General features: G+C 37.4%; 3 protein-coding genes across 13 annotated transcripts; 2 read left to right on the forward strand and 1 right to left on the reverse strand.

Moving 5' to 3' along the window:
- Positions 1–1287: 1287 nt before the first annotated feature.
- LOC132181282 (uncharacterized) lies at positions 1288–9035 on the reverse strand. Of its 3 annotated transcripts, XR_009440240.2 has the most exons (6): positions 8650–9033; positions 7377–7639; positions 6444–6654; positions 5724–6339; positions 4186–4318; positions 2982–3067 (listed from the first exon to the last, which is right to left on the reverse strand). XR_009440240.2 is itself a non-coding variant. In XM_059594427.2 (5 exons), exons 1-5 carry the CDS (start codon positions 8894–8896, stop codon positions 2929–2931), a joined length of 1476 nt encoding a protein of 491 aa, XP_059450410.1. In that variant the 5' UTR covers positions 8897–9035; the 3' UTR covers positions 1288–2928. The 3 variants fall into 3 exon arrangements, 2 of the variants coding, with proteins under 2 accessions (XP_059450410.1, XP_059450411.1); XM_059594427.2 differs by lacking the exon at positions 4186–4318 and having other exon boundaries at positions 1288–3067; positions 8650–9035; XM_059594428.2 differs by lacking the exon at positions 2982–3067 and having other exon boundaries at positions 4035–4318.
- Positions 1562–2299, forward strand: LOC132182120 (benzyl alcohol O-benzoyltransferase). Its single transcript, XM_059595320.2, has one exon. It carries the CDS (start codon positions 1562–1564, stop codon positions 2297–2299), a length of 738 nt encoding a protein of 245 aa, XP_059451303.1.
- A 1087-nt stretch (positions 9036–10122) lies between the features above and the next one.
- LOC132180747 (uncharacterized) lies at positions 10123–17066 on the forward strand. Of its 9 annotated transcripts, none has more exons than XR_009440190.2 (3): positions 10123–13435; positions 13572–15689; positions 15723–17066. XR_009440190.2 is itself a non-coding variant. In XM_059593676.2 (2 exons), the coding sequence occupies exon 1, from the start codon at positions 10219–10221 to the stop codon at positions 11773–11775; it is 1557 nt and encodes a 518-aa protein (XP_059449659.1). In that variant the 5' UTR covers positions 10123–10218; the 3' UTR covers positions 15436–17066. The 9 variants fall into 9 exon arrangements, 2 of the variants coding, with proteins under 2 accessions (XP_059449659.1, XP_059449660.1); XR_009440188.2 differs by having other exon boundaries at positions 10123–12862; positions 13252–13435; positions 13572–17066; XR_009440189.2 differs by having other exon boundaries at positions 10123–11775; positions 13252–13435; positions 13572–17066.
- Positions 17067–18477: the final 1411 nt, after the last annotated feature.

Genomic DNA, 18477 nt, shown 5'->3' on the forward strand with positions numbered 1-18477 from the left:
AATACATATAATTTTTATAAATTAAATTGAAAGAAGTTTTTCTAACCCAGTTTAAAAGAAAACTCTGTCCATTAAACAATATTGGTTTAAAGTCAATAAATTGTTAAGAAATAGAATAAAGTTTTGGGTGCAAAGAAAAGAAAAAGAAGGTAGGTATATCACTGTGGTTCCCAACGAAGATCATCATCCACATGTTCTGTTTCCTGAGAAGAAAAATTGATTATGGAGAAACAGAGCTGGCATCTAAGGCAGAGCTTTCCCATATTTCAAGGAGTTTCTGTTATTCCTCATTTAATGAGCTTGGAAACATTAATTATCATTTGTTGTCTCAAAATCTCTCTCTGTCTCTCTCATATCTTGCTTGTTCTAAAACTGAGATGAAATGGAGGAAATTTTATTATTTGATTTCTAAATTCATTTTTCTATTATTTTTTTACAAATTAATATGGGAACTTTGTTTTAAAACGAATGGGATATGTCATCATTGAATCGTGATGAGCTTTCATTCAATTAATTAGTCAACTATAACCTAAATGTGATGCGTCATAAAACCATCATAAGGCAATTAAAAATAATAAATTTAGTTTCACAACTTTGACCCCAAAAAAATATATATATATTTATTTCCAGCAGAAAAAAAAAAAAAAGTTTATTTAGTTCTAGTCGATTAACCCTACTAAAATTGCAGTCTTTCTATTCGATGCACCAAATTTAAGCATTGATCTCATCAAGATAGTTAATTTACTCCTCTATTATTCATCTAGGTTTATATGGGATTTTTGCAAAAGCAAATGCGATATTGGTAGCAAGGTACATGTTGATACAACATTTAGCACGGTTGGATCGAAGAATGGGTCACCTACAAGATAAGGGAGAAAGTTATCGAAAGAATAGTATGGAATAGGAAAGTCTCCCATGCTTAAGTTAGTGAGGCATTTACATAGCAAAGCTGACTAGTTAAAAGAGTTTAGAGAAAAGAAAGCGATACCTAATTTCTCAAGATAATGAGCTTTTAATGTGAATCTCTTTAATAAAGTGTGATTAGTCGCCTTGTAGTGGCTGTAACGGTATAATAACTATTCAATTATACATCATGTAGCGGGAATCTTAATGGGTCTTTACGTAAAACAGGCCTTAAACTTTGGGCCCGATGCTCATTTATTGTATGATCAGTACACATAACAAATGCTAATAGGAAAGAAACTGCTATAACAGTTGCAACAACCTTTATGTTGAGTTCCATACTCAATCTAACGAAGGTTTTATACACAACCCAATTCAGGGAAGCCACCTCACTCAATTGTTTTCTACTCTAAAAAGGGTGAGCTTAATGAAGCATCATCATTTCCTTTCCTAAGGTTGCTAACTGTTTAGAATGTGGTCGCCGGTTATAAAGGCTACTAACCGTTTAAAGATGAAATCCATGAAGCAAACTCTCCCCCAAAAAAAAACAAAAAAGAAGAAGCCACTTTACATTTGTGTACGTCAAAAAGTTAAGGAGGCTTTTAACTAATTTGCTCTTATATAAGACCATTGCTAATTAAATCTTTACCAAAACAAAATGGCACCACCACTCAACTTCTCGGTGCATGTCAATGAGCCTGAGCTCGTCTGGCCGGAGAAGCCAACCCCAAAAGAATTCAAATACTTATCCAACATTGATGACCAAAGTGGCCTAAGAAATCACATACTCTTTGTGCACTTGTATCCTCCACGTGCAACCGTGGGTGCGCCAGTCCAGGACCCAATCATGATGATTAAACAATCTCTGGCTAAGGTTCTAGCATTCTACTACCCTGTGGCCCGCCGGCTAAGAAATGCTGATAAAGGCAAGCTTGTTGTGGACTGCTGTGGGCAGGAAGTGATTTTTCGTGGTGCCAATGCTGATATTACACTAGCACAATTGTGCAAAAATGGTGGGTTGAAGCCACCATTCCCTCAGTGGGACAAGTTGCTTGTCGATGACGTCTGGGGCAGTAACTTGATAAGTAACTTGATAACCAATTCACCATTGCTCCGTGTGCAGGTAACAAGACTTGCTTGTGGAGGGTTCATCTTAGCTTACACATTCAACCATTGCATCTGTGATACTTATGGTGCTTACCAGTTCATTACAGCCGTGTCAGAATTATGCAAAAATCCAAACAGAAAAACTCCTTCCTCGCTACCCGCTTGGGGACGAGAAACACTAAGACCCCGGTCCCCTCCCATCATCTCCTACCCACATCATGAGTATGATGACAACTCAGGAAACCCCACCATTGCTTATAGTGTTTCCGACTTTGGCCTTGTTTGGTAAAAATGTTAGAGTTGGCCTAGACACTATTCATCATCATTTCCTAAAAAAATCAACATCAAACATTCTAACTTTTTAACTTTTTATATCAAATCATACACTTTTTAAGAGTCTGGCTCAAACCTCTGTTTTCCTATCTCGTGCCAACATATTAGCCCTCAAAACCCATATTAATGGCAACAAAAAATGCCCCACCTTTGATGCAATCGCTTCATGTCTATGGAGAGCAAGAACTCGAACGGTCATTAGCCCTGAATCCAGCACAAGGCTAATCTTTCCGATTGACACCTGTTTTCGATACAAACCATCACTACCGAATGGTTAGTATGGAGCGGCGGTTGTGTTTCCCTGTACTGTTATAAAGGAGGCCAAGCTTGTGGAGGAGCCGATACACTGCACTGCAAAGCTGATTTGGGAAGTGAAGAAGGGTGCCATCGGAGACGAGTATTAGGCGTCGGTCTTGGACTTGATTGAGGCGAATGGACGCAGGGGGTTCTGCAGTGAAGGAGCGTTTGTGGCGTCTGACATGAGTCGGTTGAGGTTTGTTGATGTGGATTTTGGGTGGGGAGGAGGAGTGTATGGTGGTCCGGCAAGAGCTGGGACTGGGATGGGTCCTGGGATGGTGACTTCAGTTATAGGTCACAAGAATGAGGAGGGTGTTGAAGGGGCGCTGGCCTTGGTTTCTCTGCCACCTGCATTGCTGGAGAGGTTCCACAAGGAGGTGAGAAAAGAGATTGTTTCTGTTGCTCCTTGCAAACCCATTTCTGCACTCTAATAGAGTAATAGGGAACATTAAATTACGACCGATAAGAAACGCTATGATAACAATAAAGCAACATAATATCAAAGGCGTCACAAATAAATTAAAAAAAAAAAAAAAGAAGAAGAAGAGTGAACCATAATATGTAACTGATTTCAAAGTTCTAATATCATAAATTACAATGGCGGCGATGCATTTTTCTAAAGAGAATAACTTTTATAAGAACTTGGCATAATCATTTAATAGCTACTAAGTCAACTTGTAACACCAAAACCCATTACGACGAAAACATTGGATGATTTCTTCTATTTTCTCCATACCCTTCTTCCAAACCCACCAAAATTTAACTAATTCAAAGAATTGCAACTCCAACGCAAAGGTAATGCCCAAATTCCAGTGGCAAAGCAATTCTGAAACCCTCATTAAGCTCTAAAGTAATGAGAGTGAGTTGGAGGAAAAGGGAGTTGAAGAGATTGAGGAGAGAGGGAGAGAGACAAAGAGCTTGAAAGGTGCTTCAAATGTTGGTTTGTATGCAAGTGTGTATGAAAGAGTTATGGGGCAGGTCAAAGGTGCTTCAATGGGGGCAGAGGGTGAGCAAATTTATGCGATGTGGGTGGGTTTGGCTTTAAAAGGGCTTTGCCGGCAGTGATGGTGGAAAGAGACAGAGATAGCTGAAATGGAGAGAGAGATCGCAACTGATTTTGCACGGAAGAAGAAAAAGGAGAATGGGGCGGTGGAAGAAGGGAATGGAGAGAAAAGAAGAAATTATCTAGTGTTTTTTGTGGTAATGGGTTTTGGTGTTACAAACTCACTTGGCTGGTTGTTATTGGAGGATACACAAACCTAATTTATGCCAAATCCTTGGGAGTTATTCTCTTTTCTGAATCATGTTAATGTTCAAATGTTGCACACGTAAAAAAGCAACATAACATGGAAGTAATGTCAGATCCATAATGGTATGATCATCACACTAGGACATGTTGCAAGAACCAAACAGAAATATTAGCTTGATGATTAAAAAGCAACCGCCTAATTTGACAGAATTTTCACAATGGTCATAGGAAGAAAACAGTCAGATCCAAATAAAAGAATTATCTACAAAGCGCACAAAAAAGGATTAATGTCTAACCAAATCCAAGATGACAGATCGATTTCCTCCTAACTAAATATATACACAATAAACACCAGAGTTACTACATGTTTATTGGGCTACAGAACAGGGGGGTGGGGCTTGAGTGATAGGCAAGGCAGCAACCGGCAACCTACAAAATGAAGGGCAAAGCAAATGAACCCTCAGAACAAATATACTTTCATAAAGCAACATCAATACCTATATAATAACCATAACTTAGCACAAAGAAGAACATCATTTATGCACAAATAAATCTATCTTGCAGAGAAAGGCACGAAAAGGAAAAAGAGAGAGAGAGATGTTGGCCAGCTTAAATGATATCTCATACAGTACTAGAATAATGGAGATTGGAGACAGAGAGAAGAAAACTCTCAAAATTAAGTGAGGAACACTGCAAGCCAAGAACTGATAGTAATTTGACAGAAATGTAAACCAATGCTTTCTTTTTATGTAAATATCTGATTTATGACCTTAGTGTCATTGAAAGTGAGAGTGCAAACACATTTGAGTAAAGGGAGGAGAAAATAATATTACGTAGAATTAGCTAGCAATAGAAATTCATTCAGAAGGCCTTTTTGGAAAACATGGGAGTATGCTCGATGCTAATTTATGGAAGGAAGGAATTATTCCAGATCTTATCTAGGTTGTGAGGGCAGCCATAGCAAATGCAGTGGGGTATTATGGTGAACAGAAGGATGGGGCACCCTCTATAATAAAAAAAAAAACGGCAGCATTTTATCAACCAAGCTTAGCATGTTCAAAACCCTGCTAACAAGTTTCATGATAACAAGATGCTTATAGCTGTGTCTATCATTTATCAGAAGAAATTGTAGAATTAAATGGCACAATTAAATGGCATGTCCTTAGAAATCAGTAGCTCTGGCGCTACCTCCAGGAAAATTATTTTCAGCCAATGCCATCAATATAAACAAAATCAGGTACATGAACACAACATTAATTCAATAACTTGTGATTTATTTTTATTAGAGGGAAACTGGTCAAATTTCACTACTAAGAGTTTCTTTCTCTAAGCAAAAGGGTTCAAATTGAAGGCTTTGGATAAAGATCTGGTAGCAACTGACTCTAGTGTCAACAAAGAGGGACACTAGGGCCAATGAATGGTTTATGAGTGAAAGGTGATTCAAAAGAAAGTCACAACAAAAATGTTCCATCTGACTGTATCGAAAGAGAACTAAATGAACAAAATCACACGGATAAGCCATCAAAAGAGCATCACCCAGGAATCAAGTGTAGAATAGTTAACACTAAATGAGAGAGAGATTATATATAGGCAGAGACAGTCAGGGAGCAAAGATTCAAAAAAGTGAAACAACATAGGTTGCTTACGGCATGCTTCAAAGTTAAATTAGGAATGTAGGCCGCAATGAACACCATAACACAACAATATACCATCAAACACAAGTAATGAAGGTTAACAAATACCTAAAGCAGTATTACAGTGAAGAGAATCAAATCCACTGCACACCAAACAAGAGAATCATGCCAAATATGAAAAAAGAGAAACTGAAACTTACTGTGTGTCAGGTCGCAATTTCTTGTTAGATTTTTTCTTATTCTTGCGACGCTTTTTTGAAGACCTCTGACCTTCACCCGGAGGCTGTTGTAAAGCAGGACCCACAAATGCAATTGGAAGATTGATTGCTTGTGATGATGGTTCTATATTGATTGGTTGAGGGGATTCTTCTAGTTTTGGTACTTTGAATTCATGCCTCAATGGAGCCATTACTGAGAAAGCCCCTGGAATTGAACCTTTTGATACATTCTTGGCAGCAACAGCCACTTCAACTCCCTTATCTTTATCAAGTACCCTGGGAATTTGTCCTGTGTTGACTCCTTGCGGTGCAGCACTAATTTGCCCTATGCTTACCCCTGGAGGTATGGCGCTAGTTTGTCCTACGCATACCCCTGGAGGTATGGCGCTAATTTGTCCTACGCTTATCCCTGGAGGTATGGCACTAATTTGTCCTACGCTCGCTCCCTGGGGCATGGCATTAATTTGTTCTACACTTGCTCCCTGGGATATAGGACTCTTATGGGCATAGCTTGCGTCCTTCACTTTGTCCAATGCGGCATAGAGTTTTCGCTTAGACTTGATTATCTCAGAAAGAAGTGTTCCTGTCCCAGAACTACCTGAATTATATTATTTCAAATACTCAGCTACACAAAACATAAGAGCACGCATTCAATGAGTAGATTAAAAACAAATTCATATTGATCGTAGAGAAAAATGATACCTAGGAGAGATAGAATAACAGCACGTGCTGCCAATTGTTCAGCTTCTTTCTTGTTTTTACCAGCTTCACCAGTGTAACTTACACCATTGAAAACCAAAGAAGATGTGAAAACAGGAAGCAATGCTTCTTGCTGGATGGTGCTGTAGGTAGGCGGTTCTAGATTCATCTTTGCAGCGAATTCGTTAAGGATAGACTTGCAAAACACCGTATCCTGGAAAAGACCACAAAAGAGTTAATTAAAACAGTAAAAACTAATATATTGGACAATATTTGAAGCAATAATACCAGACTAAGTGTAATAATATATGCCATGAGAATCCAACACCTAATTGTATTATCTCAACTCCTACCATTCTTCACAACAAGAAACATTAAATAATTTCAGTGCCATCAGAAAACAGCAATGAGACCTTGGATAACATAGAAACATCGCTTGCTAAAGTAAGTTCCAAATGAGAAAAAAAAATGTTTGTCTCTACGACAAGAACAAATTTTCCAGATTATCTAACTTATAAATAACCACAATAGAATTAGTTCTACAATAACAAAATTAATGTCTCACACGTGAACATGAAATCAGATGGCCAATATTGTACTAAAAAAAAAAAAAGTAAATGATGATGAAGAAAGGATGCAAATTACCAATGCCAAGAAAATGTGAATTGGGTTTGCTACTATAATGGCTGACCTCCTCACTGATATGGTAGCAATGCATGATCCTACAAATTGAATTAGATATATTTCCAAGAAGGCATGTTGGCTTTAGCAACTAAAATAGTATGGGAAAAGGCTTGAAAACTACTTTGAGACCTTGTTTCTACTAGGAAAGAGAAGATAACATGCAGAAGATTGAACTAAAGAATATTACAATTTGATCCAAAAAGGGATCACTAAACATCCAAGGTCTAAATCTACAATTACACTGCAACAAACCTCAAGAATGAGAGGACATCCTTCCTCCTTGATCTTTAGTGATATGCCCTCCAGCGCAAGTTTGGCAACATCTTGTTCGGCTGCTTTTCGATGAGAAAAAGTATTTGGAGAGGTATAACTTACTCCATCTATCCATACAGTTGACCTAAATTGAGGTGCATGTGAGGATCCTTCATTGATGGTCTGGTAAATTGGTAGTGGAATGACAGACCTCTGCGTATATTCTTGAAGTCTATTCTTGTGCATCCAGTTTTCTGGAAGACCTAAAACAAATTTGATCCAGATAACATTTAGACATTACTTCTCAACTAGTAATATCATAACAAATTCAACCAAAATATTGCCCATACTATATACATGCGAATAATGTTAATTATTTAAGCACCGATAACAATAAACAAATATTTTGGCATTTTCCAATATCACATGATATCTTAAAGGGCAGTTCCAAAGGCACACAAAATGGTTAATATGGAGTACAATAGAAGTGAACTAACCTACCACTTAAGCATCATTTCGTACACCAAAAATAGAAGCATCACCAATTTTAGGCCCTATTTAAACAAGTGAACTACCAAAAATTATGGCCCTAATAGCAAATTACAAGCAATAACATATGCCACATATGGAATTTCAATTTGAGAACGACTCAACAAGGCAGTTGGGTTTGCTCATTTTAAAGAATCAAACATATGATGCAGAAAAGAAAAAGAAACACATTACTAAATATGAATCTGCACAGCCCACTCAACATAAATATCACATTTCAAATTCTGATATATATATATTATTTTACTCACAGAGTCCACGAAATTGTAGAGCTTACTAAAAATGCACCATTTTCACTGCTAAAAGAAGAACAAACTTAAAAAATAAAAATAAGCTATATATTAACAACAGAAATGAAGGAAAGCAACGAAGGAAAACTAAATATTCAGGAAAAAAAATTACGATTACCGTTATTTGTTCACTGAGAGACCCTAATTTATTATTATTATTATTATTATTATTATTATTATTATTTTTTTTTTTTAACAAAACAAAACAAAAGTCCAAACTCATTTTTACTGTAATTTTTGGACAGAGAATAAGTACAAATTTAAAGCTTCGATCTATCTTTACTAGGAACATTAATCAAAACAAAGAAAAAAAAAAAAAAAAAAAAGTATCCTCATTTCATCACTAGCGACTGATTACTTAGAGAATACTAAAAAATAAGAAAACAAATAAAACCCTAAAATTTTACTTTTGTGTAAACCTTTCTTTTACTCACCAGAAGAAGTGGACGGCGTGGCAGATGGAGGCCCAGCAGTAACCTGAGCCGGAGCGGCAGTTTCAGTTGTAGATGGAGCCCCAGCTGGAACTTGAGCTGGATCCGGAGCCGTAGTTGCAGATGGAGCTCCAGACGGAACTTGAGCCGGATCCGGAGCCGCATTTGTAGCTGGAGCTGAGGGCTGAGGCTGAGGCTGAGGAAGAGTACATAACCATTGCCACATTTTGACGGGATGGGTTTTCTCCATCGGATGGGAAGTAGGGGATGCAGAAACAGTGAGATAGTGCGTCTGAAATGACTGTTGAAATTCGATCAACGGGGAAACCCTAGGGCATCGACTATTCGACTGGTCTCGGTTATTTTCGTTTTATAGTAGAAGGGCTTCAGTTTTTTTACCACTTCTAAATTATTTCGTCCTTTTTCTAAATTTTAGAAAGTGCAATATATTTAGGGAAATGTTTAGATTCATTCTTTTAAGTTTTAAGCATTTTCTTTTTCTTTTTCTTTTCAATATAAAAGATTTGCAAATTCACGGGTGAATATGAAAATTTATATATTCAATGGTTTGTTTTTTAAAAATAGGCAATAAATAAGTAAGAAAACGATACCAATTAATTCTTTAAGTTTACTTATTCGGTCCAAAACTCCTCAATAGTAGGGGTGAAAGTTTAGAATAGTTAACCGCTTTTATAACTGCTAACCGTTTTAACTGCATTAATCGCTCACCACTTTATGAGGTGTTTTTGAGAATAAAAAATGAATGAAACTAGTATACAAATTATATTTAAATATAATATAGTAAAATTTAGAGAATTTATTATTTGATACTTTTGCATAGTTGCTAGTTAAACTAGAAAATGTGAGTTTTTTAGCCAAATTTTAGCTAAAAAAAATAGAAAATTCATTAAGAATACTCTGAGACACAAAAAACATAGCATATTTACAATATGCTGCCGCCGGTGAGGGACAAAGGGAGGGGGGCAGAGAATTTGCTGACACAAAGGAGCAGCGACGTTTGAGGGCTAGCCGATGGCAAGCTCTTGGTGGCTGGCGCCTGCCGGTGGATTTGGAAAGTTCACGAAAGGTCTTTTACTTTTTAACGCATATGAGGGATTGATTAATAAAAATATGTTGTTTTTGTATCTTTTTACTAAGGTGTTTCACGTTGATTTGTCAAGTCCTTACTGAATGGCACAAAAAATTTGATTTATGCTAAAACCGTATAGATAACTTATTCTCTTAAAAAGAGTATTGAAATGAAGTGAGAGATGGGGAAGATATTTGTTTTTTTTTTCCTAAAATGTTCCTCCGACTGTTTTAACAGAAGAAGTCCAATCGGACAAATTAAGGATTCACCAAAATCTAAAGAAACAAAATGTATTTTATTTATTTAGAGACACAGGAAAAAAATATTTTGCTTGCTTTAATTAATAAAAGAGATAAAATGAAAAATACCGTGGATTGTAAGTCAGACACATCAGCAAAATCTCTCAGCTCTCCTCCCCAAACCCGCCTAGGGTTCTTGATCAGTGATCACCCTAACTCTTCTCAACATCCTCTGAAAGAATCATGGGCAAGAACAAGAACAGGAACAAGAAGAGACCCCGCCATGACCACCATCCTTCACTTCCACTCCCCCGCATCAAGAAACACCATCTCTTCTCTCCAACACAAACACAAACACAAACACCTCCATCGCTCCTTCCCCCAACCAGAAACCAACCACAGCTCTCTACCAAGCGCCCAGCCTTCGCCTCATACCTCGACGCCCCGGACCTCCCTCCAAAAGTGAAGCTCCTCTGTGGGATCGTCGCCACCACCGACTCCCTCTCAGTCGAGGAGGCACTCAAAGACACCGGCGTCCGCGTCACCCAAGCCGACGTCGAGCACGTCCTCAAGCTATCCTACGCCTTCCCTGGCCCCGCCCTCAAGTTCTTTCGCTGGTCCGGTCGCCAGCTCAACGACAACCACAGCCCCTACGCCTTGAACCTCGTCGTGGACCTGTTGGGCAAGAATTCCCTCTTCGACCCCATGTGGAGCGCCATTAAATCCATGAGCTCGGAGGGCCGCTTGCTCTCCCTGGCCACATTTGCCTCCGTCTTCAGCAGCTATGTCATTGCCGGCCGCGTCCGAGAAGCGTTCCTGACGTTTGAGGTCATGGATCAGTACGGCGTTCCGCGCGATATCGTGGCGTTGAATTCGCTTCTTAGCGCGATTTGTAGAGACGGGGAGGCTGCGGATGCGGTGGAGTTCTTGCGGGTTGCGAAGGAGAAGATCAGGCCGGACGTGGATACATATGCGATCCTGTTGGAAGGTTGGGAGAAGGAAGGCAATGCCGATTGCGCTAGGCAGACATTCGCGGAGATGGTGTTTGAGATCGGTTGGGACCCGAGCAATGTGCCCGCTTATGATTCGTTATTGAGCACTTTGATTAAGGGCCCTGATGGGCCTCGCGAGGCCATGAAGTTCCTCGATATGATGAAGGATAATCGGTGTTATCCGGGGTTGAAGTTCTTCAAGTTTGCTCTCGACGAGTGTTCGAAGAAAGACGATGCTCGTGGAGCTGCATTGGTTTGGGACGCAATGGTGGGTGATATTGGTTTTAGACCCGATACCCAGATGTATAATTTGGTCATTGCCTTATATTGTCGATGTAAGGGTACAGATTTAGCGAAAAGGTTGTTGGATGAGATGGTTTGTTATGGGTCATTTCCGGATTCGCAAACTTATAACGTGGTGTTTCAGTACTTGATGAAGAGCAGGAGGTTAGGGGAGGCTTCGGTGATGTTCAATGAGATGATTAAAAATGAGTGTGTTCCTGACCATGTTAATTGTAGTTCAGCAGTTAGGATTTATATGGATTCTCAGGAATATAATATGGCTATAAAAGTTTGGAAATGCATGATAGAGAATTATGGTTCTGATTTGGAGAAGACCGGTAATCTGTTGGTTGCGGGGCTTCATGATATGAATAGGCTCCCAGAAGCAGTCAAGTATGCTGAGGATATGATTGGTAGAAGAATGAAGTTGAACTCTTCCACATTGTCAAAGCTGAAACAGAGCCTTTTCAAAGCAGGAAAGCAACTTGTGTATGATGAACTTTTAAGAAAGTTGAAATATCAGTAGGTAGGTAATCTCCTATATGCATTTTGATATTTATGGCCAGGTACATGGAAAAAAAAAAAAAAAAAACAAAACAAAACAAAAACTTGGCCAAGTGATACGTGGAAGTTCCGTGGACCTTGTGACATGGTTTTATCTTTGTTTTGATGGGATCATTTCACATGGTCTTGACTTGTAATTAGGATCGTATAACCTGTAACTAAAATTGTATAACTTGAATTAGAAAAATGCAAATAGAATTCAATGACATTAACTAGCTAACGACTACTTTAGAAGGCATCAGTCTGGATCAGTTGAGTCAGCCATCTAACAGATTTATACTTTCTTCATCATTTGATACATCAATAATCTTCAAGGAGAAAGAAAAGACCTAAATGATTGGTGCCTCAAATAGGTTATTAGGACTTATCCTTGTGGCAATTAGGTATTAGAAACCACCGTTCGTATAAATTCCAAAACTGGCGATGTGCTGCTTTTCTTCATATGCTCGAATGCAGTATTCAGTTGTCTTTGTCTTGTAAAGGTTGTTGGTTCCATAAAACCCGTTTCTTGGTTCATGAAATTGCAGATAAGCATTTAATTTTCTCTGTGCCTTTTAAATCAATTTCAATCTCTCTCAGATGATCCTTTAATTGTATCATGCTGGTCTAGTAATGGTGCTGGTCTAGTAATGGTCACTAGTAAAGATCCCCTTTCCCCCACCTCTTCAAAAGTTATGTTGAGGTTGAGGTTGAGGTATCTTCCTCAACTGCTCTAAAGGTTCTGCAAACACATTTTTATAAAGGTAATGCCGAATTTTGTGGAATCCAGAGAACTTTCCTAGTTTCTGGCAACTTTTAGGAAGGAAGCAGTTTTCAAATCCTTTCCATGGCTCTCTTTGTTGGACTGCGACCATTGTCTGTAAGGGGGAAAGGGTAACGTTTCAATCGATTGTGTCATTAAAGAAGCTGGATTCTTGGTTTTGGCTCCTCTCTGGTGACTTCTTGGCTGTATGTTCCTGTCACCCTGAGAATGTTGCTATTTCTGCTGTGCATCAGTTACAAAAAAGCTTTGAGAACCACCATGTGGCAAGCATTTTGCGGTAGCTCAGGTGAACCACAAAACTGTCTGATTTGTTGATTTAGCTGTTTGATTCAAATTGAATTCTAAGACGATGGGTCAGTTTGGAGATATTGTGTATGAGAGAGTATTTAGATCACGAGGTCAACTATATATTATCCAATCAAAACTGATTATTTTCTGCACTTGGTCCTGCAACAGTGCAACTTATTTGATGGTGGATATTTATCTAAAAATTCAGTTGGAAATGGTCACAAATTACAAGATTTTAGTGCTTATTGTCAGAGTGAAGTTTCTAATAATGAGGCATATTACATTTTCTTGCAAGTTTATCTGTTGGAATTGGAAAGTTAATGCATAGGATTTCTTCCCAATTATTGCTTGGTTTTTACTAATCCAGTGGAAAATCTATCTTGTAAGGTGCAATTTGGTGATTCATAAAAAAAAATAAGCTACAAGTTGGCGCTGAGTGTTTTTCACCGCTGGAAGTGTATATAGAACTATTGGTTGCATCAATTGACTCTAATATTGCATTGTTTAGATCTCCAAGGAACTAAATACCATAGCCACAGATGGAGCCTTTACATTGGAATGCCTGAATTCTGTAAGTGTCCGTGTTCATTGCAATATAAACAGTTCCGTTTACTTGGTCTAAAGTTGATTTTTATCTATTATCCTTTAAGTTCCCTACTCTTTTTGGGGAGAAGGTGATTGATATCTGTGACCTCATGACACTGCAGAATTTTGCAGATGCATGATTAATGATTGAAAAAAGATTCGGAGGAGAACAAGGAATTTTTATGATTGCCAAACATCTCTTAGAAATTTTGGTTATCTGTCTCTGTAGACATTGTATTAAAGTAGAAATTGTGTTTATCCACATTGGCTACCCTTTTCTTTTTCATGTATATGAGCTTGTGCATTTGTTTGACATAGAAAAGAATACTCTTCAGGTTGCCGCTTCTTGTTTATTCGTCTTTTACCTGAATATAACAGGTTTTATTATTAAGTGCATTAAAGGCAGTGTTCTTTTGAATATTTTTTGCTGTTGGTGGTGAGGAATGCACATGTTTATACTTGTCATTTTCTCATATTAATCTATGGATCCTTTTTATTGAGAATCTACCATTCATCAATTATAATTTTTAACACATTTCCATTCTCCTTGACCATCATCTTAGGAATGTTGTAATTTGATTGCTGGGTTTTATGTTCATAATCTACATGGATATATTTCGCTTGTAAAACTGGAAGGATCTGATTAAAATGCATACTTCTTTCTTTCTGTCTCATGTTATGGCTTATCTCCAATATCATGTGGTTCTTCTCGTTGCTTGTAAATGCATGTTCTAGATACTTTATTTGTTATTTCCTGTCAAGTGTTTCACTATCTAGGTTGCAGACATTAGAACAAAATATATATATTAGCATGTCATTGTTAACTTGCATTTAATTTAGTGTTTCATGCTTCCATTTTTCGAATTTTTTTTTTTCTTCCAGATTTCTAAGCGATAGCGCATCTTTTAATGGCCTATTCTTGATTAAGGCTTTCTCTTCTTCTTCCAGATTGAACTTGATATTTATTTGTTTGATGCACCAGAACATTATAACATAATAGATTACTATAAAATGATCATATGGATCTCTTTATATTACTTAAAACTGTTTCTTGTGTAGATTTAATTTATATATTTTTGAATTTCGGAAGATAGAAGTCAGCTTTGAAGCTTGAAGCACTTCAATATCTGACAGACTATTTTAGTGAAATGAATCCGTACTTTTACTCCATAAAATGTTTTATACACTAGAGTTTCTGACTATTGAACACTCATTATGTTAATTACGATTCATGATATAGAATGTTAACATATGTACACAATAATATATATAGATGTGAATACACATACACACATATATGTTTGTATGCATGCATACCAATGAGCTAGCTCAAATGGTAGCTCCTCCCTTTGTAATGAGGTGGAAGGTGAGGTTGTGGGTTCAAGTCCCACAGGGTGCCCGTGTAACTTATCAATAAAAAAAGGGGTAAGCGTATATGCATAGATATGGAGTTGTAGACGAATAAAGCCGATTGTGAACAGGCTTGAACTTAGTTCAGATATACTCGACTCAGACTTGGTTCATTTAATAAATGAGTCATCTGTGGATACAAAATTAGACTTGATTATTAAACGAGATATACGCATATAAACTCGGCTTGACTCGGTTAATGCTTGTGACCATAGTTCGTACAAGCTCAGCTCAACTTGTTATTAGGTTAACATGCTTACATTATAACATAAATGATATATTATATATACTTAGTAGTATCTAAATATTTAACTATGGTATAGTGTATTACAATCTTATATGTTGTTGCTGTTTTGTTCTTTTTTCCAGGTTCATGAATTGGCTTTCTTTTCTTTTGGTTTGTTGTTGTTGTTTTGCTCTTTGTTGTCTTTCTCTCTCTCTCGCCCGTGTTTGGGTGAGTGTGGGGAGCAAAACTTACTCACCTAATAGACTTAAGCATAAATTCCAGGTTACATTGTTTAAGGCTTAGATCTTCCTTCCCAGTTGCCTGAATGAAGTATATGTCCCCTTTTGTAGGTGAATCCTCACTTCTTTTTGCAACTAGCAATGTGATACCTCAACTCCTCTTAGATATCCTGGAAAAATGAATGTTCTCTCTGTCTTTTCAAACACCTAATAAATCATGCTTGTCCAGGCTAGGCTAATGACACATGCATGACCTGGTTTCCAGGTTCTGAAAGTGCAGTTGTTCTCAAAAGACAGGTGACCCTATGGACATTGGATTTCAGAGTATCACGAGAAGGGTTCCAGACACTGTTGCTGATCAAAAGGTTCTGGTTGAGTTTGCCAGGAATCATCATAAGGTTCTGGTTGAGTTTGCCAGGATTGATTCCTGGATGACCAGGAGACGATCCTATGTGATTTGGTTTTGTACTACCCACATTTTTTTTTTTTCTGAGCCGTTTTATGCTACCCGAACCTGTTAATTTTTTCTGTACAAGTCTAGTGGAGTTTGTCTTAATTTTCTGAAAGGGTCATCAAGATATTGAGGAGAAATGAGAGGTTGTTTATGGTAAAATGATAGAGCAATGTAATGAAACTGGTCATGACTCATGAAGACCCCCTGGTGAGGTAACTAAAGTATAAAACTCTTCGTATCTGAAAAAGAAATTTCATGCTTTTAGTACTGGAGGAAGATCCTGAAGTTAGAAGGTAAAGCTAAATGGTTTGTGAAGTACATAATTTGAGATGAACAGTGAACCTCTACAAAAATTGCAATTTCTCCCGTCTCCCTTGGAAAGCAAACATTGTCAACTTTCTAGTTGAAGGACAATGGCTTTAGCTTAAGTTATTTTCTCCTCATCTCCTTTCCCAGCTGTTTTGAGCCTGGATCTGGGGAAAGCAGGTTAGGTCATTGACCCCCTTATCTGGCTCTTGTGATACCCGCTACATATGTCATTCATCATAGGTACAATATAAATATGTTGAATTGACAATATGGGCAAAATTCTTATAGAACTTTGACTATATGCTTTTGCTATCAATGCTATAGAGGAGGAAGAATTTAGGATTATGTTGAGTAATGAACAGAATTGACCTCGGTTTATTTTTAAGAAAATGATATAGCAATGAAAAATATTAGACCTTATGTTTCAATTGAATTGTTTTTGTCCTCTGTTGTGAGGCATCTTTGTTTATGGATAAGTGGTTATACTACTCTTGTATGTTGTCTTTTGTTCTCTCTCTCTCTCTCTCTAAATTAGATTGTTCTTGGGGTGGGGTTTGTTATCCTTGCTTTTGATTCTAAAAGGGGGGAAAAAAGTTGGGGGAGGAAGAAAGATTGCCAGAACTTAAATCAAAGATGCAATGGAAGAAAAATGTAGTGATAGATAGGATCTGCTAGTAAAGATGCATGAAAACTCAAGACTTTATTACTTCCACATCTAATCATCTGAAAGATCCGGTGATGGCTATGGCTGCCCTCAAGAAATGGCTGAGGATAGATATTGAAGCAGAAAAGCTACATTCTAATGGGTTATACAGATAATTTTAAGGGAATTGGATCATGCTGGCTGGATTTCTAGAGCTTTAGAATAAGGCAATTGGGTTGTTGAAAATTGGTCCTACCCTCACTCAAATGAGGATCGATTCACTGTTGTGTAATAAGTTGTAACATCATTCTTGTATAATTGATTACCTTAAGGTCATCATCAAGTCTTAAGATTGTTGCTGACCATCCAATCATCGGTCACTCAGTGACCAGGGGTGATAGGTTAATTTTTTAAGTAGCCTTTAATCGTCCTTAGCCCCCAACCGAGGAAAAAAAAAGAAAAGAATAGTGCTAAAAACTATATTTTAGGTGAAGATTATACGATCGCATCAAACCTTTTTTATGTCATAATCAAATGGGTAATCTATCTCTACCTATCTGTGCCGATTAGAATGTATTGAACATTTGTGATTGGATGTTACGGTTGTGGGCATGGTTTGTGGTACCAGTAGGTGATGTTGGTGAGGGGTATTATCAAACTTTTGGACAAATTAAGGCTCAAATTGACATTTTTCTCATTACAAGTATGTGATAAAAGATAGATAAGTGTAAGGAGGAAAGAACAAAGTCTATCCTTCTCCAGACCTCTTGGTATGTTGTTGAATCAATGTTAAGCTATAATATTATTGTTATCTATATCAACAGCTTCCAAGAATATATAAGTATATAAAAAAGGCCATTGGACCCATAAATGGTGAATGAATCACCTCAGGCTCACAAGCCATCACATGTGCACCAATTAATACAAATACATGATTCCTACTTTGCATCTACGTAGATTGAATGCGCAAGGTAATGCATCACATCACATGCCTCCCATTTTAATATATATAATATTCCTCACAATATTGTACGTGAACCACCATCTAACTCTAGTATAGGCCCAGGACCACTTAGCCAGATTTGATGCATAGTGCCGATTTTTTTTTTTTTTGTAATAAGTATTAATCTATAAGTAATGTATTTTGTGGTTGGGGCAGAGGGGTTTAGAGTGGCAATTCCCACATTCCGTTTACCCAAATATAACTAGGTCCTTATGTCATTCAATTAACAACTTTTTCCCATTTCCATGGTTGGGTTATTCGGCCACCGTCCAGTTGCAGTGGTTGACTGAGAGTTCAACCGCCGTGGTTAAGCTAGGATTGTGGATGGGCATCAATTCGATTCATCGTTCATTGTTCACATGAAGCCCTTGTGAAATTACAATTTTATTATTAACAAAATACAAAATAAAAACTAAATAGAAAAAGTGAATAGTTCGATGATATCCAAAATTAAACCATTGAATGTGATAGGCCGAAACATTCTCTAAAGCCATTGTGATTTGAGGGTAGCCGACTAAGGACTATCTATTTTTAATTTTTTTTTTTAATTATTATTTTAGGATAGAATTATAATTTCCTGAAGAGTTTTTGTCAGAAAAATAAACAAAATCTGTACCAAAGAATCGATTGATAGGGAAGCTGGAAGCATACCAGAATAACCTTTTAAGATAATTTCTGTACCGTACCGATTGATTTAATCAAGTTGCTGTGTTCAAACTGAATAAAATCTAGGCTTTTTAAAAA

The sequence above is a fragment of the Corylus avellana genome, chromosome 5, assembly GCF_965113065.1.
Source record: "Corylus avellana chromosome 5, dhCorAvel1.hap1.2, whole genome shotgun sequence".
NCBI classification, from domain to species: domain Eukaryota; kingdom Viridiplantae; phylum Streptophyta; class Magnoliopsida; order Fagales; family Betulaceae; genus Corylus; species Corylus avellana.